The 25,235-nt window shown below is 35.9% G+C and overlaps 1 protein-coding gene across 7 annotated transcripts in view; it reads left to right on the top strand.

Moving 5' to 3' along the window:
* Cdc27 (cell division cycle 27) overlaps nt 1-18,978 on the top strand; it is a 61,762-nt gene extending 42,784 nt beyond the window's left edge. For 2 of the 7 annotated variants that reach the window (XM_071603253.1, XM_071603250.1), the window contains exons 12-19: nt 116-285; nt 4,652-4,804; nt 6,288-6,496; nt 8,204-8,321; nt 9,611-9,739; nt 12,218-12,292; nt 13,038-13,194; nt 15,973-18,978. In XM_071603253.1, the coding sequence (XP_071459354.1) occupies nt 116-285; nt 4,652-4,804; nt 6,288-6,496; nt 8,204-8,321; nt 9,611-9,739; nt 12,218-12,292; nt 13,038-13,194; nt 15,973-16,055 (1,094 nt within the window). In that variant the 3' untranslated portion in view covers nt 16,056-18,978. Of the gene's footprint in view, nt 1-112; nt 286-4,651; nt 4,805-6,287; nt 6,497-8,203; nt 8,322-9,610; nt 9,740-12,217; nt 12,293-13,037; nt 13,195-15,972 lie in introns of all 7 variants that reach the window. The other 5 variants (XM_071603252.1, XM_071603249.1, XM_071603255.1 and 2 more) reach the window with 3 other exon arrangements.
* The last annotated feature ends 6,257 nt before the right edge of the window (nt 18,979-25,235 follow it).

Below are 25,235 nucleotides of genomic sequence, written 5' to 3'. Positions count from 1 at the left end.
TTCATTGTTTTCTAGATAGATGGAATTTTAATCAATTAGTTTGTAATCAGCCTTTCTTAAACACCAGAGTTTTATGTTTCTCTCCTTTGGTTACTATATTGTTTTCTCCTAGAAGGTTTGATGAGCCTTCTTCGTGAAATGGGAAAAGGTTATTTAGCTTTGTGTTCATACAACTGCAAAGAAGCTATAAATATTTTGAGCCACCTGCCTTCTCACCACTACAATACTGGTTGGGTACTGTGCCAAATTGGAAGGGCCTATTTTGAACTTTCAGAATACATGCAAGTAAGTATAGAAAATAGGTACATGTGTCTTTCTAGAAATAATTTAAGTGTAATTAAAATGGTCATGCTTGAGAAGACCAGATCTAAAACGTCAATATTTGTTTATTATGTTTGTTTATATAATTATTTTCTCAGGGATTATTATGTCCTCAGCAGAATGATTGCCTGTTACACCAAGGATTGGATTTCCCAGTACTGAAAAAAAAAAAAGGGCGGGGGGGACCTATCTTATCATTATTTATAATTTGTAGACAAAATTTGGAGGTGGGTACTTGGGATTGAACTCTGGCCACTCAACCACTGAGCCACATTCTCAGCCCTATTTTTTTATATTTTATTTAGAGACAGGGTCTCACCAAGTTGTTTAGCACTTTGGTTTTTGCTAAGGCCAGCTTTAAACTCTTGGTCCTCCTGTCTCAGCCTCCCAAGCTTCTGGGATTACAGGCATGTGCCACCTCGCCCCGCTGACAAGATTCTTTCTTGCTTTAAGGGATAATTTAAATTTTTCAGACTTTCTTGAGGGAGATTTGTGAGAACAGAGCCATCAATGCACTCTTATACCTTGTACTCTGCTCATTTGGATCTGAAAATGCATATTTAGATATATAATCTATAAATTCTTTCTACAATATAGTTTTTATGAATTATTGTTATTATTTATTTATTTATTTTTGGTACTAGGGAACTGAACCCAGGGGCACTTAACCACTGAGCTATATCCCCAGCCCGTTTTTATTTTTAATTTTGAGACAGGGCATCACTAAGTTGCTTAGAACCTCACTAAGTTTCTGAGGCTGGCCTCAATCTTGGGATCTTCCTGCCTTGGCCTTGGGATTCACTGGGATTATAGGTGAGCACCACTGTGCCGGACTCTTCGATTTGTTTTAGAAACTTAAAGAATGCTATGAAGAAAATTATATTTAATTGATGACACAATATTCTTATCAGAAGGCTTTTATCCTTTTAGTTTTAATTAAATTTTTTTACTTAAGATACCTGTTGTTAGTGGGGCTTATATGTGTTTTTATTTGGGTTTTGGCTTGGGGAGTATTTGTTGCTGTTGTGATACTGGGGATTGAAACCAAGGGTGCTGTATCCTGAGCTACATCCCAGGCCAATTTATTTTTTAATTTCATGACAGGGTCTTGCTAAGTAATAGAGGCTGACCTTGAACTTGTGATTCTCTTGCCTCAGCTTCCTAAGTAGCTAGGATTGCAGGCATGTGCCACTGTGCCTGACAAGTTATCTGCTTATAGAGAAAAGGAAAGGATGGTTAACTTAAATTTAAAAAAAAATGCAATTTCCAATTTAAATAATTTCTCCTGTCCGAAGTATTTTCTTCCTACCCCTAAGCTTAAAAAGATAACAAAACCCCCCAAAAAGTTGACAAGGTTACTTTTCAGAATGTATTTCAGTATATAGTATTTTCTAATACAATGAGGCAATTTCTTGCCTCCATGGAGTATATTACATTCTAGTAATAGCCAAAGTATAAGCTAATAAATGTGTGAGGATAGGTAGCAGGAAGTAATATGAAGAAAAATGAAGCATGGTAAGGAGGCTGAGTGAGGGGCACTGAAAGTATGGTATTCCTTTTTTTTAATTAGCTCAGAATCAGAAGATTATTCTTCCCTTCATGAGCCATGCAAAGACACAAGGGGAAACTGTTCTTCCCAGGCTGAAAATAAATGCAGACATGTCTATTCATGTAATTTTGTATAGTACCAAAAAGAGGATTGTAACCAGAAAGCTTTATTCATTGCTAATTAATTGCTAGGAGATCCATGTTGGGATTATGGCATTTACCAATACACTCTGTGTGTGTGTGTGTGTGTGTGTAAAAGAAGCAAAGCTATGTTTTCAAAATTATTTATAGTTTATTGTTTTACAGGTACTTTGGAATATGTGAATTTTGTTTTTTCCATAGTTACAGACCCGTGAGCAACTTGAGTATTCAAAAGGAGCCTTTTTTTTCCAGCTTAATTTTATTAGTTATTTTCCATTTTTCTTTTTTGTGTATACCATAATGAATTTTCAAAAGAAGCAGTAGATTCTGATATTTGAAAACAAAAGGTACCTGTATTTGGTTTATTTGTGCATTAGGGGAGGAGGGCAGGATACTAGATAGAGAACCCAGGGGTTCTGTACCTCTATCACTGAGCTACATTTCCAGGCCTTTTTTTTTTTTTTTTTTTTTTAAGACTTGATTTGAGGGGCTGGGGATGTGGCTCAATCGGTAGCGCTCTCGCCTGGCATGCGTGCGGCCCGGGTTCGATCCTCAGCACCACATACACACAAAGATGTTGTGTCTGCCGAAAATTAAACAATAAAAATGTTGTGTCTGCCGAAAATTAAAAACAATAAAAATTATAAAAAAAAGATTTGATCTTTAGCACCACATAAAAACAAATAAACAACAACAAACAAATAAAATAATGGTTAATTTCTTTTTTAAAAAAAAGAAAGAGTCTCTCTAAGTTGTTAAGATGGCCTTGAACTTATGATCTTCCTTTTAAGAAATTTTAGGGACTGAACACAATGACACACACCTACAATCCCAGGGTTTGGGGAGGCTGAGGCAGGAGGATCACAAGTTCAAAACCAGCCTCAGCAATTTAACAAGATCTTGTCTCAAAAAGGGCTGGGGGTCGGATGCGGTGGTACACACCTGTAATCCCAGCAGCTTGGGAGACTGAGGCGGGAGGATCCCAAATTCAAAGCCAGCCTCAGCAAAGGCAAGGCACTAAGCAACTCATTGAGACCCTGTCTCTAAATAAGATATAAAATAGGGCTGGGGAGGGCTGGGGTTGTAGTTCAGAGGTAGAGCACTTGCCTCGCATGCCTGAGGCACTAGGTTCAACCCTAAGCACCACATAAAAATAAATAAATAAAATAAGGATATTGTGTTCATCTACAAAATAGGGCTGAGGATGTGGCTCAGTGGTTGGATATCCCTGAGTTCAATCCCCAGTGCCCCCCAACCTCCCTCAACAAGTGGGGGCCACTAGGGAATGTTGCTCAGTGGTTAAGCACTGCTGGGTTCAATCCCTGCTACCAAAAATAAAATAAGAGATTTTAGGTAAGTTGCAAATCATTTGTTCAGCTAGTGCTTGGATACCATATGGCATTTCTTGGGAATAAATTCCGATTTTATAACCATCCTTTCTTTATTTTCTATCTTCATTTCATTAAGAATATTTCAAATGTTCTTTATTCTAATCTAAACCTTGAGAATTTTTAAAATGCTAAGTTAATAAATTAGGAAATTAATTGGTTTCATATAATCTAAAACCTCAAATTTTGGGGGGAAAGAAGTACAGTTTAGAACCTGTGAATATGGTGAGGAAAAAATATGATCTGACAGCTGAGACTGACATAGGAAAAGGCAGTTAGAAGGTGGGAACTAGAGTTCCTGGCAGGTTCGGTGTTAGCATTATGTGTTCAACATGTCATAGAGTTGCTAGCCATCTTAACTTGTTTTCAAGTCAGCCTCTCAGAAAGTCATTGCAAAAATACAAAGTACAAAAATAGATTTTTTACAACAGAAGTCATTCTTCTATCTTTGCTGGGAGGGTTATTCTATAAAGCCATTATCAAAACTTAAAAATGTGTTTTTTAAGGAAAATATCGGGCTGGGGTTGTAGCTTAGTGGTAGAGCCCTTGCCTAGCACGTGTGAAACACTGGCTTCAATCCTCAGCACTACATAAAAATTAAGATATTGTGTCTTTATACAAAAAAAAAAAAAGGAGGAGGAGGAGGAAATATCAACTTTTTTTTTTTTCCCTCCAGTTCTAGGCTTTGAACGAAGGGCTTTGCATATGCTAGGCAAGTATGAGCTACATCCCCTGACGAGAGTTCATGATTTTACCACAACTTCATGTATAAAAGCTAGATTAAGGGCCGGGGTTGTGGCTCAGTAGTAGAGAGCTTGCCTAGCATGCGTGAGGCACTGGGTTCGATCCCTGGCACCACATACAAAATAAAGGTATTGTGTCCATCTATAATTGAAAAAAATAACAATAAAAATAAAACTTGATTTAGTATGATGTGATTGCATCAATATTTGAGCTATAGCACAGAAGATTGCTTAATTTGTCCTTGTGTTATTAATAATTCACTTTAAAAAATATAACCAAGGGGCTGAGGATGTGGCTCAAGCGGTAGCGCACTCGCCTGGCATGCGTGCGGCCCGGGTTCAATCCTCAGCACCACAAAGATGTTGTGTCCGCCAAAAAAACTAAAAAAATAAATATATATATATAAACCAAGGCAACACTTTGGTTCTATGAAGATAGTGACCAGAACTCTGTTTGCATATATATAAATTGTATCAACTTGTTTTCCCTTACTAGTTTTTGTATTTCAGGCGGAAAGGATATTCTCAGAAGTTAGAAGAATTGAGAATTACAGAGTTGAAGGCATGGAGATCTACTCTACAACACTTTGGCATCTTCAAAAAGATGTTGCTCTTTCGGTTCTTTCAAAAGATTTAACAGACATGGATAAAAATTCACCAGAGGTATCTTAACTAAAACACTTTGCTTGTATAGTTACCTTTTGATCACCCTTAACAAATGGAAATGAATCATATACAGTCTTACATCACTTAAGGACAAGGATGTATTCTGACAAATGTGTTGTTAGGCAATTTTTTCGTTGTGCAGAACATCATAGAATATAATTACACAAAAATCAGTACAACATAGCTATGCAATATAATCTTAAGGGACCATTGTCATATATGGGGTTCATCAATGACTAAAATGTAATGACTATTGTTCAAAAGCTAACTACACTTATTTTCCTTCTCCTATGGAAGGACTCAGAACAAAAAATCCTAGAATAAGCAGTGCAGATTCAGAAATAGAATAATCCAAAAGCAGGTATTTCTTTTAGGATTAATCAATGACTGTATTAAAGTTGCTGTTAACCAACATTAGGTAGAAATAATTGAGCAGAAGTAATATAGATTGAAGGAAGTGCTGATTTTAAAATAAATTAATAATTTTAATTGCCATTTTAACCTATAAAGACAATTAGTTCACATCTTTCATGTTTTGGGGGTTTCATTTATTTTTTATTTTGGGTGGTGGGGGTACCAGGAGTTGAACTCAGGGGCACTCAATCACTGAGCCACATCCCCATCCCTATTTTGTATTTTATTTAGAGACAGGGTCTCACTGAGTTGCTTAGTACCTCTCTTTTGCTGAGGCTGGCTTTGAACTTGTGATCCTCCTGCCTCAGCCTCTTAAGCTGCTGGGAGTACAGGCGTGGGCCACCACGCCCCGCAAGTTTTTTGAGTTTTGTTGTTGTTTCTGTTTTTTTCTTAGTTCAATGTAAGAGTAGGATTTATGCAAGTGATAAGAAAAGACAGTTTTTTTAAGACCTTGATTTCAGGGCATTTCAAGAATATTTAGTGAGCCAGGCATGGTGGCACATACCTGTAATCCCAACACTTGGGAGGATGAGGCAGGCGGATCAGATGTTCAAGGCCAGCCTCAGCAACTTAGTGACACCCTGTCTAAAAATTTTAAAAGGGTGGGGGATGCAACTCAATGGTAAATTATCTCTGAGTTAAATCCCCAGTATTTAAAAAAAACAGAAACAAAAACAAAAAACTTGCCCTAGAGGATTCTATTTTCTTTACTTTACAAAAGAGAAAATGAAGTTCAGAAGTGTTAAAGTGAGTTATGTGCAGCTGCTCTGCCTATAATAGTTCACAGCAATGAGATTCAAACTAAGAGCTCTCAGAGCCACAGCTTTCTGCACTACACTCAGCTGCCCCCAAGTCTCTATCTTCTGTTCATTTCTATTTGAGAACTGAGAATGACCTTCTTTAGCCTCAACTGAGAAGATGCCTATGGGGCAACTCAAATGTTGAGTTTAAGTTTTTGTTTTTATAAGTTAAGATTTGATTTTAGTTATAGGTTTGATTTTGTAGAACAAAATTTTTTTAAAAAATTTAGTTATGTATTTATTTTTTTGTTTCCTTCTTTCTTAAGGCCTGGTGTGCTGCGGGGAACTGTTTCAGTCTACAACGGGAACATGATATTGCAATTAAATTCTTCCAGAGAGCTATCCAGGTTGATCCAAATTATGCTTATGCCTATACTCTTTTAGGGCACGAGTTTGTGTTAACTGAAGAACTCGATAAAGCATTAGCTTGTTTTCGAAATGCTATCAGAGTAAATCCTCGACATTATAATGCATGGTAAGTGCTAATGAAGTGCAAAGACCAAGTCTTATTGATGGCTTTTTTTTTTTTAAGAGTATATTTTATATATATATATATATATATTTATATATATGTATGTATATATATTTATATATATATATGTATATATATACATATATATATACACACACACAAACACACACGCACACACATATACACACACATACATACATGTATACATTTTATTTTTTTATTTATTTTTATGTGGTGCTGAGGATTGAACTCAGGGCCTTGCAAGTACGAGGTGAACGCTCTACCACTGAGCCACAACTCCAGCCCCTATTAAAGGCTTTTCTTTCTTTTTTTTTTTCCCCCTTTTTTTCCAACAATAGAGAGATAGCTAACAACAAAAATTTCTGAGTATTCCTGAGTATATTTGATGTATATTTTTGGCTTGTGTTTATGGTTTTTAATGGATTATATCTTCTAAATAGTTATATAGATGGAATAGTTATATAGAAGAAAAAAAATGCCAGCTTTTGGTGACACATCAATCCAAGCTTGCTTCCCTTCAAGTTTTCTTAATATTTTAAGAACTCAGTTCTTTCCTTTTCTTTTTTTTTAATGGTGCTAGCGATTGAACCCAGGGCCTTATGCATGCAAGGCAAGGACTCTACCACTGACTCTATCCCCAGTCCAAGAATTCAGTTCTTAATAGGTCTTGTGTTGTTTTTTAAACATGTAGGATCTGTTCTGCTATTTTGCAGTAGATGCATTTTTAACCAGATTTACCACATAAAAAATTGTATTATAAGGAGGACTATTCAAACTGGGAAGAATTTAAATACTGAGTTGTTTGGGTAACATTATGTATCTAAACACTGAGCAAATTTATTATTCTAATTCCAAAGTGAATAGTCTTTCTTTATTATTTCCACCTTCACTATCATTAGCACAGTCTCTTTAATACCTTTTCTTCACATATAACACTATTATGATGATAAACAAAGCAACTTAAATAAATTAGCTGTATTGTGCTTTTTTTCTTATTCATTTGGTGCTTATTTTCCATCATTATCTATTTGTGGCCAAGAGAGGTCTTCTTATGTATCAATGCATACTATATCCAGTTGACGTTTTGAAAATTCAGGAGAAATACCTGTATTCAGAAAGGAACTGGCTAGAATTCTTATTAGCTATATAACTTTAAGCAAGTTACTTCTCTGATCTTACTTTAAGTTTTCTTACTTAAAAATGAGAATGATAACTCTTCTAGGATTAAATGAAATAATTCACATTAAAAATTTAGCAGAGCTGAGTATAATGGTGCATACCTGTAGTTCCAGGCTGAGGCAGGAGGATCACCTGGGCAATATAACAATACCCTGTCTTTAAAAAAAAAAAAAAGAATTAGCCAAGTTCTTGGCACACACATACAATATCACTTGGTTGAAATTAGTTAAGTCTAGATTATAGTGATTGTTTTAAAGATGGGGTTTCTTTTTTTCCCATTTTTATAGTTTTGTTTGATTAGTTGGATTGACTTATTTTTATTTTAAAATTGTCTCCTTCTAAAATGTTTAACAGTTTTTATCATGACTGATACTGTTTGCCTCCCCTGTAAGACTATCACAATTTTTCCACTATTATTAAAATGCTAAATAACATATCCTGTTATTAATTGAAGTAAATTAGCACCCAGTAGTTCTATCCCTAAAATTTTACTTTGTTTTGCTCTTGCAGGTATGGTTTAGGAATGATTTATTATAAGCAAGAAAAATTCAGCCTTGCAGAAATGCATTTCCAGAAAGCACTTGATATCAACCCTCAAAGTTCAGTTTTACTTTGCCACATTGGCGTAGTAAGTGATTTTCTAAACATTATTGCTGTGAATATATTTTACAAAATATACATTTTTAGAAAATATACATTTTCTCCTTTTATTAATATGTTTGCTAACTAATTCAATTGCTATAATGAAAGTTGAAGCTTCTTGTTATTAATGTTGTTGAAACAGTATCCCAGAGCCTTATACAGCCTAAAACACCACCTTTTGGTTTTTCGTTGATGTGCTCTTATCCCTTGGGCAAGTCACTTAATTTTTTAGAATTTCTGCTTTATGCATGACAAATAATATACCTTACAGGATAGCCAAATATTTAACCTTTTTTGCAGTGCTAAGGATTAAACCCAGGGCCTCATGCATGCTAGGCAAGTGCTCTACCACTAAGCAACATCCCCAATCCCTTTTTTCAAATTAATTGCTAAAGTAGTTATAAGTGTAATTGTTCTAAGTAATATAGAATTAATAATAGGCAGTTCTTTGAACACAGTTTTTTGTTTGTTTGTTTGTTTGTTTGTTTTTAGGTGTCGATGGACACAACACAATGCCTTTATTTTTATGTGGTGCTGAGGATCGAACCCGGGTCCCACCCGTGCTAGGCGAGCACTCTACTGCTGAGCCACAATCCAGCCCCTGAACACAGTTTTGAAAAGGCTAATATTAAGAAGACCACAATAAGCCTGAAATATATTATCTGGCTAAATTATAAGATATTTTTCTATGAAGGGAAAATCAAAGTTTTGTTTGCCTTTTAGACAAAAAAGTTACCAAATATCTGCTCTAAAGAGAATCGTAAGCTGGGCACAGAGGAGCACACCTATAATCACAGTGGCTCATGATTGAGGCTGAGACAATATGACGGCAATTATCAAGGCCCTAAGCAACTTAGCAAGACTGTATCGCAAAATAAAAAATAATAAATGGGCTAAGGCTGTGGCTCAGTGGTAAAGTATTCCTGGGTTCAATTCCTAATACCAAGAAAAAATATACAGAGAATCATGATTACCATTATGAATAATATCAGATTGGGAGCCAGAGGACCTAGGTCTTCATCCTTAAGCAAATTCAAGACATTTCCTCTGACTATCATGTTCTCATCTTTAATTGCTTGAATTGGAAGAGATTTAGAGATACTCTATTAATCAGTTGGTAATCAGTTGGTAAATTCACTTAAGGCAATAACAGCTATACCACCTCATCGTTAATAGTATTGTTATATTTATGTTGATATTGAGTAACATTATTGGTTCTCATCTTTCTTTTAAAATATCAGGAGGCAATATTAACATGACCTTTATTTCTTATAGGTTCAGCATGCACTAAAAAAATCTGAGAAGGCTTTGGATACCCTAAACAAAGCCATTGTTATTGATCCTAAGAACCCTCTATGCAAATTTCACAGAGCCTCGGTTTTATTTGCAAATGAAAAATATAAGGTAAGGTATATATCTGAATTATCTTCTACATTGTATTGATGAACTTGTCATTTTTTTAATAAACTAAAAGTTTATTAAAACTTAATACTTTTAGGAAGGATAAGTGTGTGGACATTTAGAAATGTGTGGTTATTCCTTATAAACATTCCATGTAAAGAAAGGCAGTTTTCTCTAAGGAAGATATCTTAAAGATACGAGGTTAATGATCCTTTTAGGACCACAATAAGTGAATAAGTGATAAATTATGTGTATATATTCCAAAAATACTTACTGAGCTGGGTTATAGTTCATTGACAGAGGGCTTGCCTAGCATGCATAAGGCCTTGAGTATGATCCCCATCACCTGCAGTATGTACTGAGAATATAGCAGTAAGTAACACAAGTCATATTTCCTGCCTTTGGGTAGCTTAACAGTTAGTACCCCTCTACAGGGAGAACAGAAATTAACCAATAATTACAAAAATAATATGTATGGAGCACATAGTGAGTTGTGAGAGTTTATAACAAGGGGACTAGATCAGTTCTGATGTGTTTTGCTCTTTACTTTTCACTCTATTATTCAAATTATGTAAACTGACAGAAGTATTGAGGAAAGAACATAAGGAAAACTGAATAAGAGAAAAAAGATATAAAATGACATGAGATTTTTCTTATAAGGTTTGTACATATTCCCACATAAGTGTATTTATATGTTTGAGAATGGTACATATATTTATATATATATATATATATTTTTTTTTTTTTTTTTTTTTTTTTTTTGGTACATATATTTTGATACAAGGAAACGGTATTCACTGCTTTGCATCCGTTTTTGCTTTTATTTTTAAACATACAGTTTAGCACTTATAAATACATAGAGAATGGATCATAATTTATTCAATAGGCTATAATTATTATGTACAACCAGAGAAATGAAAAATTGTGATCCGTATGTGTACTATGAATTGAAATGCATTATTATTATTTTTTTTTTTTAATAGGCTGCAGGGCTGGGGACATAGCTCAGTTGGTAGAGTGCTTGCCTCGCATACACACGGCCCTGGGTTCAATTCCCAGCACCACCAAAAAAAAAAAAAAAATAGGCTGTATTTAAACACTAGGATCATTTGTAGCAGATGTTGGTTTGAGTATTCTTATGACTTTGTGAATTTTTTTGATTATACCCTTAAGACAAATTCCTAATAGTGGGATTGTTGAATCAATGGTTTGTTATATGTAGTTTTGGGGAGTTTTGGGGGGGTTTTTTGTTTTTGTTTTTGATACCAGGGATTGAACTCAGGGGCACTCAACCACTGAACCACATCCCCAGCCCTATTTTGTATTTTATTTAGAGACAGGGTCTCATTGAGTTGCTTTGAACTTGCAATACTCCTGCCTCAGTCTCTCGAGCCTATGTCCGGCCTACATGCAGTTTTTAAATTGCTAGATCATCCTCACAAACAGGTTGCATCTTTTCTTGGGGCACTCTACCACTGAGCTACATCCCCAGCCTTTTTTTTTTTTTTTTTTAAGTTGTACATGGACACAATATCTTTATTTTGTTTATTGATTTTTATGTGGTGCTGAGGATCAAACCCAGTGCCTCATATGTGCAAGGTAAGCGCTCTGCTACTGAGCCACAACCCCAGCCCCCTAGCCCCCCACCCCATTTTAATTTTTATTTTGAGACAGGGTCTTACTGAGTTGTCAAGATTAGCCTCAAACCTGCGATCCTCTTACCTCAGCCTCCCATTTCACTAAAAATGTGAAATCAATTTTCAGTGAAGATGTAAGTGTATACATGTAAGATGTGCACTTACATCTTCAGTGATTACAATACTTGTTTCCCCTTACTTGCTAACTTTATGTAACACCACATTATATTTATTTTTATTTTTGTCCTTTCAGCAGGTTAAAGAAATGGGATGGCATCTCATTTGGGAAGCCAGTTTTACTTTAAATGATAATATCTCCCCTTTAAGTACAAATCTGATTCTTTCTTCTATATTTGCTCTCATCTCCCCAATCCTTTACCAGGGGTCAAAAGATAACTAGTTTTAACTCAGTTTAGAGGTTCAAACTTCAATAGGCGGTTGGTATTCAAAGCTTAGCACTTCCATTAGGGAGAAGGTCCAGAGAGAACTTGAGACTTAATTTGTGTTCTGCAGCCTAGTTTTCAAAACACTTTAATACACTTCCACAGATAATATGAGATTATTGTTATTTTTAACTAAAATAGTGATAAAATCAAGATTTGTCACCACCTCTACCTTTCAAAGAGGTGTGTGCACTCAAGTATGTTCAGTGTACTCTGGTGAATGTCTGACATTTCTTTGTGCATTTTATTTTCATAGCATGAATTAATGCAATATGGAAGTACATTGATTTGATTAAGACCTAGTAAGCTTTTATTAAAATGATTTGGAAAATCTAACAAAAATATTTGATCACAGTTTTGTAAAATTTTATCACGCTAAGGTTCTTCTTTACATTTTTCAGTCTGCTTTGCAAGAACTTGAAGAATTGAAACAAATTGTTCCCAAAGAATCCCTCGTTTACTTCTTAATAGGAAAGGTAAAGACTGGGGTTATGGTCCTACACAGTGATTTTCATAACAAATATTAACTTCTGAAAAATAAATGTAATGCTTATTGTATAACATCTATTGAGAAAATTCAACGAGAGCTGTGAACTAAGTGCTCTGGGGATAATGGGTATAGTTTTAGCATTTAAGAGGATAATGTCCTAATGAAAGAGCAAGAACACCATAATTCTAACCTATGGTACTAGTAGTTAAGAACTTATAGCCCGAGATCAGTAATGAGCTCATAACCTAAACTACCACATGGAAAACTGTCCAGTTATCAATAATAAAATACTTACAAATCCCTCAGAAGAAGAACTCAGTGGCACTGTGTTGTCTTGATTCCCAAGGCCTGAATTTTATAGATTGGGCCACCAGATGCCAACTGGTTTGAGTGTCTGGGTGCCATGGACAGGTGTTAAGAGTTGATGAAACTCCATTTAAAATCAGTATAAGTGAATGTTAATCAAGTCGCTTGTGTAGTCCATTTCTTCCCATTGTCAATGTTCCAGAATAAGGTTTATTGGAAAGTCACTACCTGAAAGATTAAAGGAAGGAATTCTATTATAAAGGAACTCAAGAGCTTGTCTGACTTTATAGGATGAAGATGCCCTTCCCATGAGAATGGATTTAGAGCACATAAATCAAAAGCCTAATTTATATTATAAATGTTTGGGATTTTATAGTCAAAGCTTACAACTTAATGAAAAATGTAGTGCTGCTGTTTATTTTTAGGTTTACAAGAAGTTAGGTCAAACGCACCTCGCCCTGATGAATTTCTCTTGGGCTATGGATTTAGATCCTAAAGGAGCCAATAACCAGATTAAAGAGGCAATTGATAAGCGCTACCTTCCAGATGATGAGGAGCCAATAACCCAAGAAGAACAGATCAGTGAGTATCATACATAGAATTTTGAATATTCATAAAGCTACCTTTTATGTAAGAATTTATGGGCTGCTTTTTTATTTTTCTAACTCTGGTATTTTCTTTATACAAAATGGAATTTTAGAGAAATTGAATAGGGTGATATAATACCAAAGTGCATATGATATCAGATAATAAATTTCAGTTCTGGATCTAGTTTACTGTGTAATAACAAATCTATTGCTGATTTTTTTTTAAACCTGGACCTCAATTTATATTTGGATATTTATCTAGTATTGCCTTATCTGCTTTATATGAATGTAGTGGAGGGCCAAGTGTGGTGCCACATGCCTGTAATCCCAGTGGCTTAGAAGGCTATGGCAGGAAGATCACAACTTTGAGGTCAACTTCAGGAGTTTAGCAGGGCCCTAAGCTACTTAGTGAGATCCTCTCTCAAAATAAAACATAAAAAGGGTTGGCCTAGGGGCTGGGGATGTGGCTCAAGTGGTAGCGCGCTCGCCTGGCATGCGTGCGGCCCGGGTTTGATCCTCAGCACCACATACAAACAAAGATGTTGTGTCCGCTGATAACTAAAAAAAGGGGGGGTTGGCCTATATTCGTAGCAGCTTGGGAGGCTGAAGCAGTAGGATTGCAGGTTCAAAGCAAGCCTCAGCAACTTTACAAGGCCGTAAGCAACTTTGTGGGACCCTGTCTCAAATTTTTAAAAAATTTTTAGGGCTGGGAATATAGCTCAGTTGGTAGAGTGCTTGCCTGTAATGCATAAGGCCATGGGTTCATTCCCCAGCAACAGCCCCCCCCCCCAAAAAAAAAAGATGGTTTTTTTAAAGGGCTGGGGATTTTGCCCAGTGGTTAAGTTCCAGAGTCCAATTCCTGCACTCCCCCCGCCCCAGAAAAGGAATGTAGTGAGAAGAGAGAATGATAAACGAGTAAATGTGAAAATATATTTTAAAACATTTTAAGTGCAAAGTGAATGAATAATAAATTGTTAACATTTTAAAGTATTGACAGAGCTATAGTAGTGGCTATTCAAATTCTATGTAGCTCTGGAAAACCCAAATATATGCTTAATTATAAGTCCTATAATCCCAATAGCACTTTTTTTAAGTTTATTTTTTTGGTTATAGGTGGACACAATACCTTTATTTTATACTTATGTGCTGCTGAGGATGGAGCCCATTGCCTCACACATGCTAGGCAAGCACTCCCCCCAATAACACTTTCAATCTGAAGGTTATAATCTGTATTTCTGTGGACTAGTAAGGATTATCCTCTAAGTGGAGTGACTGATTAGAGATAGGGAGAAAACGATAGTTTTTTTTGTTTGTTTGTTTGTTGTTGTTGTTGTTTTTTTTAATAGTGGCTCAGAGAACTTTTTTTTTTTTTTCAATTTTTTTTTAAGATATATATGACAGTAGAAATGTATTTTCACATAATTTCATACATGGAGTATAACTTCCCATTCTTGTGGTTGAACATGATGTGGAGTTGTACTAGTCTTGTATTCATATATGAACATAGGAAAGTTATATCTGACTCATTCTACTGTCTTTCCTATTCCATGCTACCTCCCTTCCCTTCATTCCCCTTTGTCTAATCCAGTGAACTTCTATTCTTCCCTCCCTATTCCCCTCCCTTATTGTGTGTTAGCATTAGCATATTAGAACATTCAGCCTTTGGTTTTTTGGGATTGGCTTATTTCACTTAGCATGATAGACTCCAGTTTTTCCAAAAATTTGTTTTTATTTGCCATAATTTTATTCTTTATGGCTGGGAATATTCTGTTGTATTTATTTACCACATTTTCTCGATCCATTCATCTGTTTAGGGCACCTAGGTTGGTTTTAGATTAGCTGTTAAGAATTGAGCTGCTATAAACATTGATGTGGCCATGTTACTATAGTATGCTGATTTTGTTGTTGTTGTTATCGAGGATTGAACTCAGGGGCACTTAACCACTGAGCCATATCCCCAGCCCTTTTTATATTTTATTTAGAGACAAGGTCTCACTGAGTTGCTTGGGGCCCCACTAAATTGCTGAGGGTGGCTTTGAACTCGCAGTCCTCCTGCCTCAGCCTCCCAAGCTGCTGGGATTGTGTTCGACACTGAGCCCAGCTGTAGTATAGTATGTTTTAAGTCCTTTGGTTATATGCTGAGGAGTAGAAAAGCTGGGTCAAATGGTGATTCCAATCCAAGTTTTCTGAGGAATCTCCATACTGCTTTCCAGAGTGGTTATACCAATTTTCAGTCCCACATCCTTTTTACCTGTATACCTTTCTCCCCACATCCTCAACAACATTTATTGTTACTTGTACTCTTGATCATTGCCATTCTGACTAGAGTGAGATGAAATCTCAATGTAGTTTTGATTTGCATTTCTCAGAGAACTATTTCTAATTCTGAGGGCAGGAATAAGTAATCAATTAGGGAGAGAGGCATTTTTAAATACTTAAAGGTTAAATGCACCAAATAAATATCACACATGTTATAAAGTAAGGAACTTTTTTTTTTTTAGTTGTTGATAGACCTTTATTTATTCATATGTGATGCTGAGAATCGAACCCAGTGTCTCACACATGCCAGGCAAGTGCACTACCACTGAGCCACAACCCCAGTCCTAAAATAAGAAACTTGAATTACATTTTATTAAAGGATATTAGGATTTTTAATGTTCTTTATTTAGGGTCTCATCTCTAAATATAATGCAATTTTCCTTACTTGTTTTCATGAATCAATAAGCTATATTTGTCAGATATCTTACTGTAGACTTTCGTTTTATTTTTAAAGTGGGAACTGATGAATCCCAGGAGAGCAGCATGACCGATGCAGATGACACACAACTTCATGCAGCTGAAAGTGATGAATTTTAACTTCTGGAACTCAGACTTTTACAATTGGATGTGTGACCAGTGCTGACATGTTTATTGTCCCTCCGTATACTGAGTCTTCACTCTTGAGCCGGCATTGTCATCATCCATCATTTATACCATGAGTGTGCCACTTTCATTGGACCCTGACTGTATACAGAATGAAAGGCAGTGCAATATTTAGCTGCTAAGAAGACTGGCTCTTTTACCAGTATGAATGACAATTTAGGGGGGGGTAGGTGGGGAACTTTCTTTTCTTTTTTCTTTAATCTCCCTTAGTTGCAAAGCTATCATGGAAGGAAGAGTTATGTTTTATCTTGAAGGAACCATTAGATATGGAAAATAGTGATGAACCAGAATTTCTTGGTCGTTTTTCCAAAAATTTGTTTTTATTTGGTTCTGTTCCTGATAAACAGTGACTGACCTTCATTTCTAGGTTCTTCAAGAATGGTGTTAGCAAGTGCCAGATGGAACAATAAAAGACATTGCCTATAACAGAGTAACTTGATTGCCAAGGAATGTAAATTACCTTAAACTTGCAGTGTCTCCTATGAACAAATATAATGGGCATATTGGGACTGGTATGTAGGAATCAAATATCCCTCCATACAATGTACACTTATTCTTGGCAAGAATGCTTTAATGTCTAACCAAGAATTTTAATTTATTCATCTTGCTTCAAAGTGTTGATAATTGTTGTCTTAGTATTGCAAACTTTAAAATTGGTCCTTACCATATTGCCTCATCTCTTTGAGCTCTGTGGGATCACCTTTAACATTCAGAGATGGTAGAGTGGTTCCCCACTGAAAAGCCAAAACAAGGCCCTTAATGACCACTTAAGTTCACCATGAGAATCAATATAAGAACACTAAAGACAGACTTTAAGAGATCATGATAGTGAAAGCCTTAATACAATCATAATTGTACCATAACCTTGAATATACATTTGTTCAAGACAGTGTCCCTTTGACTTTTCTAAGTGTTTAAGCAGAGTGCAAGAATGTGTGGTTACCTTTGTTGAAATCATTTCCATTCTTTTTAGCTCTCTGCTTCAGATTATTTTTGGTAATATGAGTCACCAAAACTTTTTACTAAGAGCAATTGGGTTTAGAATATTGGAACTTTTTAGTTCAGGGGAACAAAATTCTGATGAAGGAGACAGGATCTCTCCTGAGTTCATCATAACATAGGTTTGTGTCTTTGGGAAATGGCCACAATTTTAAAGATCTAATTATGCATATAAAATGGGAATTATTGGAATTTCACAGTAACAGATTTAAACAATCTTAAATTGTGTATCTCCTTTATTGTAATGTATTGAAATTTTTAGGGAAGCTTTAGTTGTTAACATTTTATTTAGTGCCAATGTCAGAATATAACAAATTATAGTTTCTTATAAATGACAGGCCTACAGTTATTATTTTGGATTATTTGATGAAGGACAAACTTACTTACTGGTTACCTGTATTTGTTAGTCAAGCTGTGAAAATAAGGTGGATTACAAAATATGTGAAAATAATTTTAGCTTGTAAACTCAGTAATTTTCTGTCATATACTATTAATCTCACCAAATATGCATTAGATACCATTATAAATTAATTCAAGTCAAAAATCTTGGATTAGGTTTTAGGTGCGAGAGAAGCATTTAAAAAAATTTCCTACCTAAATCTATATGTGCTGTCTAAAAAAAGTAATTTAAAAGGAAAAGGAAAGGTTGGGAATAAATGAATATCATTAAAAATTCCCAAAGGCTAGCACTTGGATTCTAACAAATATTTTATTTTATTATCTATTAGTTTTGTAATGTTTAATTTTAGATTCTTTTTCTTTTTATTGGCAAATCATAAGCCAGCTATATAATAGTATTAAATGTAGAATTTTATAGAAGGCTTCAATGTAAGTTCTAAGTTAGAAAGCCTGGAGAAAGCTAAGCTCAGAACATAACTTGCTGAAATATAATCTTTTTGTAGTAGGAATTTATGTACTGGGACATAGAGACTCTCTGGTACTGATTTTCAGATGAAGAATGAAAGGGTAGCTGTGGAAGGCATGCCATGGCAATAGCTGGCTGAGGGACACTTTCAGTCCACATGTGACCTGATTTTATTTTTCTTTATGCTTACTTTTAAAGTAATTTTGGTATTCAAAGCCTTATTTCCTACCTAGTAACTGTTTCTTGCTCTTTTCCTTCCTTCCTTCCTTTCTCTCTCACTTCCCATAGAATGGGGATCATACAACCAGAAGAAGAAAACATTTTGGCCCAGCAAAATGTTTGCTATCAATTTCAGAACTTACTTTGAAGGAAATTAAAAATACTAAGTACTTTGACATCCTTTTTTCTGTTTATGCTTTTCTCACACATTATGCACACACTTTTGTTCACAAGTTATGTTGTAGCATCGGATTTTTTTCCCCATGGAAATGGTTGCTACTCTGGAATTTTAGAAGGTTGAATATTTTTTTCAAATGAGCAATGGTACTCAAATAATGAAAGGTGGTCCCTGCTTTTTCTGTATTTCATTACTTTAAAAGTTTTTATTTTTTTTCCAAAAACTGCAAGTAATGTTTGAACCATGCTGCTGTTGTACCTTAAACAAAAACTCAGTGATAAACCAGTATTTAGTCTATTAAAAATACTCTTTTGGAAGAAAACAGTTTCAGAGTCTCTGATTAGCCAGAGTATAGTGTGGGTCTTCACTGAGAAATATGTTGACCTGTTTTCTTTGTGAAAACCTGGGAAAATGCAAGTGTGGGTGTGATGTGTGTGTTCTATTTGCATTGAAACAATGTAATTCTGTCTTCTTTTTGCTTTTCCTGACTTATTTCAGAAATTGTACAGTCTTGGGGGGGAAAGGTCTTTTCTGTTAATATATTTGCAGTTCATTAAAGGATATGGAAAATCCAAATAAATTACTTTTGAAAGCAATTTATAATCAAGTTGTTAAAGCTATATAAGAGCTGTGCCATCTGTATTTTTATAGTAAGACACAGCAGAATAGTGATGAAATATTAGTTTTATGTTTTACAGAAGTCTAGGGCAGTGTTTCTCTAATTTTTATTTTTTACTTACGTTCTCTTTTACTATATGAATATATTTTTAAAGTTCATACCCTTCTTAGCATTATTTGGAATTTAAAATAAATATTATGACAAAAAACAATGGTAATTTTTAGAATATTTTTTTTTCAAACTATAGAACCTCCTTACCAGCAGCTGCAACTTTGCAAGTCAACTGCTTATTCTTTGATCATGTGATTTCTGAAATTCCTCTAAAAACTTTTTTGTTCCATTTAAACTCCACTTTAAAAAAAATCAGGATCTAGAAGAAGTAAAATATGTAAACTAAGTTTTACTCTAGTTTGAAATTTTATTTATTTATTTTAGTGTCTTAGGGAATAACTGAAGGCTTTTATTCAGATGTGGAGAAAGGACAAGAGAGAAACACACAGTAATGAACCAAACAGATCCAAGAAACAACTCAGACTTCATAATCTTCCCTAGAACCTGCCATTTATTGTCAGCTAACCAAGGATAAATAGAAGCTTAGACATGGGATTTTTTTTTTGGCTGGTTTGCCTGCTAATCAATGGTTTGTGAATGTTCCATATAGATTTTATTTTTCTTTAAGTGCAAACTTTGTTAAATAGGTATGTTTAATGACATTGTTCTGGGTGCTGTGTTACTTGCTTTGTGGACAGATTTTCCATCAAACAATCTGGTAAGGTAGGTATTATTACACTTTACGAAAAAGAAAGCTGAGACTCAACTATTAAATGACAGCTGGGTACTTCTACATTTAGTGTATGTTCAAAACTAGGACTTCCTCTGGATGATTCAAATTCTGTCTAACATTAACTCTTAGATGTCTTCTCTAGCATTTCTTTAAATAGTGCTAGTAGAATAATATAAAGCCCAGGTTTTACAGAGGAAACTATTATTGATCATATATTCAAATGTATCATATGCATAGTCTTTTTCTTTTTGGTACCTTTTTGGTACTGGGGATTGAACTCAGGGGCACTCTACCACTGAGCCACACCCCCAGCCCTTTTTCACATTTTATTTAGAGACAGGGTCTCACTGAGTTGCTTAATGCCTTGCCTTTGCAGAGGCTGGCTTTGAATTTGCGATCCTCCTACCTCAGCCTCTGGAGCTGCTGGAATTATAGTCACTTTGCCCATCTATTAGCATAGTCTTTTGATGAGGCTTTGAGGTGTGCTTATCTATTCTACTCAAACTAAAAATGGAAGTATGTTTTCCCTCTTTGGGGACAAGCATTGGCTATAAAATAGAAAATTTTAAGTCTTTGGTTTTCTTTCTTTTTTACTAGTTTCCTCATCATAAATATTTCTTTTATATTTAGCACTGTTAAAAAAAATGTTAATAGTTCAGTTTGAAATTTTTTTTACATGCACACACCTGTAATCCCAGCAGTGTGGGAGGCTGAAACAGGAGAATTGCAAGTTCAAAGCCAGCCCCAGCAACTGCAAGGCACTAAGCAACTCAGTGAGACCCTGCCTCTAAATAAAATACAAAATAGGGCTGAGGATGTGGCTCAGTGGTTGAGTGCCCCTGAGTTCGATCCCCAGTACCGGGGGAAAAAAAAAAAAAAAGTTTATGGCCCCCTTACTGGAGACAATAAGGTAGACTTTATTCAAAGGGAGCCATGGAGATAAGTTGGGGACCATGCAAAGGGATTTTTTTCTTTCTTCCTTTCTTTTTTTTTTAGTTGTCAATGAACCTTTATTTTATTTATTTATATGTGGTGCTGAGACTGGAGTTTCAGTGCCTCATTCATGGTAGACAAGCTCTCTGCCACTGAACCACATCCCCAGCCCTGGACTCAACTCTTAACTCCAACAATAAACACAGATTCGTATCCAATGAGCAGAGGGGGATCAATAAATGGAAAATTATTATTAAGTGGCACACTCCTGTAATCCCAATAATTCAGGAGGCTGAGGCTAGAGAATTGAGAATTCAAGGCCAACCTCAGCAACTTAACTTTCTCAAAAACTAAAAAGACTAGAGGTGTAGTTCAGTGGTAGAGCACTTTGAATTCAGTCCCCAGCACCACTAAAGGAAGGAAAAAAAAGATTAAAAAAACAAAAAAAGAAAATTATTAAATCATCAGGGATAGAAGTGGGATTGAGTGCTAAACTGACTTGATAGGTTTATTGCTGAAAATCAGCCAAGTTGATGAGACACTAAGAGTGGGGTTAGTTTTGCTAAACTGATTTAGCAGACTTGCTCAAATGTGATCATACAAGAATAGAGAGGGAAGCCCAGGGTCAGGTCCAGTCAGAAAGAACTCAGAGGACCCTGACTAAAACTTTGGTTAAAGGGTAGATTTGGGGTTTTTTGTTTGTTTGGTTTGGTTTGGTTTGGTTCTGGGGATTGACAACAGGAGCCCTTAACCACTGAACCACATCCCCAACCCTTTTATTTTTTATTTTGAGGCAAGTTCTCAATAAGTTGCTTAGGGCCTTGGTAAATTTCTGAGACTGACTTTGAACTTTCAGTCTTCTTGCCTCAGTCTCCCAAGCCCATGGGATCACAGGTATGCACCTCCCACCACACCCTGCAAAGGGTAGACTCTTAACATGAATAAAGAAGAACTTTTGAGTTTGTGGCTCAAATATGTATTTGAAGAGAAAATTCAAGGTCTTGAGGATGAATGAAGTAAAATGGTTTTTTACTTTTTTTTTTTTCCTCTTCATTTCCTAGGAATAGAAAGATTTGATTTGGTAAAGGGATTTCCTTCCTTATACCTCTTTCCAGCCTAAAACATTTTACCAGTCAAGACTACATCCAAAATCATTTGTGTATCTTGAATAATATTAGCACTTATTTGCTTTGAATTTAACATTTATGGAGCACTTTAATATAAGAATAATCTCATTTTATCTTTGTAGTTTTACAAGTTCAGGCTTATGTCAGTCACCTGTTTTGTACAAGAGGAAACTAAGGCTCAGAGAAATGAAAAATAAAACCATGAGAGCCTCAGGGATCTTGATTCACTTAAGGAAGCCTCTTTAGGCCCTGGTAACCATGTGACAATAAAAGTGAAAGCAAAGAAAACCCATAATGCAGACATCTTCTTTGTTTTTTGATTTTGAAGTACTGGGATCAAACCCCAGGACCTCACATATGCTAGACCAACACCATCACTGAGTTACATTCCCTGTCTTTTTTTTTTTTTTTTTTTTAAGGAACTTCTTTGTTAGGAACCATTTCTTTTGTTTGTTTATTTTTATGTGGTGCTGAGGATCGAACCCAGTGCCTCACACATGCAAGGCAAGTGCTCTGCCACTGAGTCACGACCCCAGTCCCATTCCCAGCCCTTTTAATTTTTATTTTGAAACAGGGTCTCACCAAGTTGCTGAAGCCTTGAACTTTCCATCCTCATGCCTCAGCCTTTCAAGTAGCTAGGATTAAGGTGTGTGCCACCACACCCTGCTTTAATTCCTTTCTAGTCTTTGCATAAAATATTTTGGACTGGGTGTGTAGCTCAGTGGTAGAGTGCTTACTTAGCTAGTATTCTTGAGGCCCTGAGTTCAACCCCCAACATAAAGAAAATAATTTTTTTTTCCTTTTTTATTGCCATGCTAGGAGTTACCGATATTACATTGAACCATAGCAGCCATTGTAGCAATGTTCTCATATCACTTAAGACACCTCCTTTCTGTTGCTAGCTTTCAATGGTTTTCATCATGACTAGGAGCTGAAATGTATTTGTCTATGTAGAATTTTGAGGTGGGGCTGGGGTTGTGGCTCAGCGGTAGAGCACTGCCTAGCATGTGTGAGGCACTGGGTTCTATCCTCAGCACTGCATAAAAATAAATACATAAAATAAAGGTTGTGTCCAACTATAACTAAAAAATATTGGAGGGGGGGAGAATGTTGAGACCTCAGGCTGGAGAATAATGGTAGTAGCTTGATTATGAATCTGTCTCACACCCTCCCAAAAGAACCATAAAATAAAGTAGAACCGGGCTGAGGTTGTAGCTCAGTGATAAAGTGTTTGCCTTGTATGTGTGAGGCACTGGGTTCAATCCTCAGCACCACATAAAAATAAATAAAGATACTGTGTGTTCATCTACAACTAAATAAAGTAGAACAAATAAAAACTACACATGAAGGCTGGTGCCTTCATGACTAGAGTACTGCAACTTCAAATTACCTGTAAGTAAAGGGAAAAAAGTTTAAGAGGGCCCATGAGTCCATGGAGGATGATGAGACGGAGGTTAAAAGACTGCATGGGACAGAGCAGAATGGAGTAGAGAACCTGGAGGAAGCACAAAAATCTCCAAGAAGAAAAGGTGAAACAATAAAGGTGCCCTGTCCCTACAACAGGACCAGGATTGGCAACTTCATAGAAGCAGTGTTTCTGGTTAGAACCACTTACAAAAAGTACTAAAAGGGGAAATGTAAATCTCCAGAAGAAAAAGGAAAGCACATCAAATGTTCTCCCACCCCCACCAACAAAATCCTCAAACTCCACAAAAGGAGGCAGAGCTGACAGAGGACAGCAAAGAAAATTCCTTTAAAAAGCATATGAAAGGGGGACTGGAGTTGTGGCTCAGTGGTAGAGTGCTTGCCTAGCACATGTGAGGTACTGGGTTCGATCCTCAGCACCACATACAAATAAATAAATAAAGTTATTGTGCCCATCTACAGCTAAAAAAAATGTTCAAAAAAAGTTAAGTTTGGTACTTTAAAAAAAAAGCATATGAAAGGGCTGGGGCTGTAGCTCAGTGGCAGAGCTGCTTGCCTAGCATGCACAAGGCCCTGGGTTCGATCCTTAGCACCACGTTAAAAAAAAAAAAAAAAAGCATATGAAGCCAGGCACAGTAGTGCACACACCTATAATCCCAGCAATTTGGGAGGCTGAGACATGAGGATTTCGAGTTCAAATCCAGCCTCAGCAATGGTGAGGCACTAAGCAATTCAGTGAAACACTGTCTCTAAAATATTTTTTTAAAGGACTGGGGATGTGGTTCAGTGGTTAAGCACCTTTGCGTTCAATCCCTGGCACCAAAAGAAAAAGGAGAAGCTGGGCATTGGGGACACATGCCTGTAATCCAGCAGCTCAGGAGGCTGAGGCAGGAGGATCATAAATTTGAGGCCAGCTTCAGCAATTTAGCAAAACTCTGTCTCAAACAAAAAGGATTGGGGAATCTAGCTCAGTCATACATTGCCCCAGGGTGCAATCCTCAACACAGAAAAAACAAGGAAAACTAAAAAAAGAAAACAACAAAACAAAACAAAACACACACACACACACACATATATATGTGTGTGTGTGTGTGTGTGTGTGTGTGTGTGTGTGTGTGAGAAAGTAAAAAGTCACCTTAATATAGAAAAAAATGAAAGAAATGTTGATACATGATTTAACTACAGTTTTGCATGGCAAATAATAATACAAAGCCCAGCACATTGGCACAAGGCCTTAATCCTAGCTTCTCAAGATGCTGATTCAGGAGGATTGCAAGTTCAAGGCCAGTCTAAGCAACTTAGACCCTGTCTAAAAATTAAGATTAAAAATGGGCTGGGGAAGAGTGCTTGTCTAGCATGCACAAGCCCCTGAGTTCAATCTCCAGTAACTAACACACACACATACAAGCAAATGACAAGCTGAGAAGAAGTACTTGGACATACATCACCAACGAAAGCAAACACTCTAAAGATACGTGACTAGTGGGCTTCTTCACAGAACTTGGTTTTCAAATAAATATATTAAGGGCTAGGGTTGTGGCTCAGTGGCAGAGCACTTTCCTAGCATGTGTAAGACACTGTTTGATTCTCAGCACCGCATATAAATAAATAAAAGTCCATTGAGAAATAAAAAAAATTACAAAAAATAATAATAAATAAATATGTTAAAACTTTCACCAAAAAAGTTAATACTTCTATATTAAACCAGTGAAAAACATACTATTTCTCACCCAATAGAATGGCAAAAATTCAAAACTTTACACTTAATGAAGCTATGGGGAAACAGGCACAACAGTCTCATGGGAGGAATTTGGTAGTATACATAAAACTCCGTAGACATCTACTCTAGGAATTTCTCTTAATATGAAAATACCAATACATATGTTTATTGCTTATTATTTGTCATTGCCAATATTGGAAACTGTGAATGTCTAAGAATAGGAAAGGTGATTGGATAAACTGTAG

The sequence above is a fragment of the Marmota flaviventris genome, chromosome 17 (assembly GCF_047511675.1).
Source record: "Marmota flaviventris isolate mMarFla1 chromosome 17, mMarFla1.hap1, whole genome shotgun sequence".
In the NCBI taxonomy this organism is placed as follows: Eukaryota; Metazoa; Chordata; class Mammalia; order Rodentia; family Sciuridae; genus Marmota; species Marmota flaviventris.
Note: the sequence above shows the minus strand (reverse complement) of the source record. Positions and strands in the feature narration are given on the sequence as shown.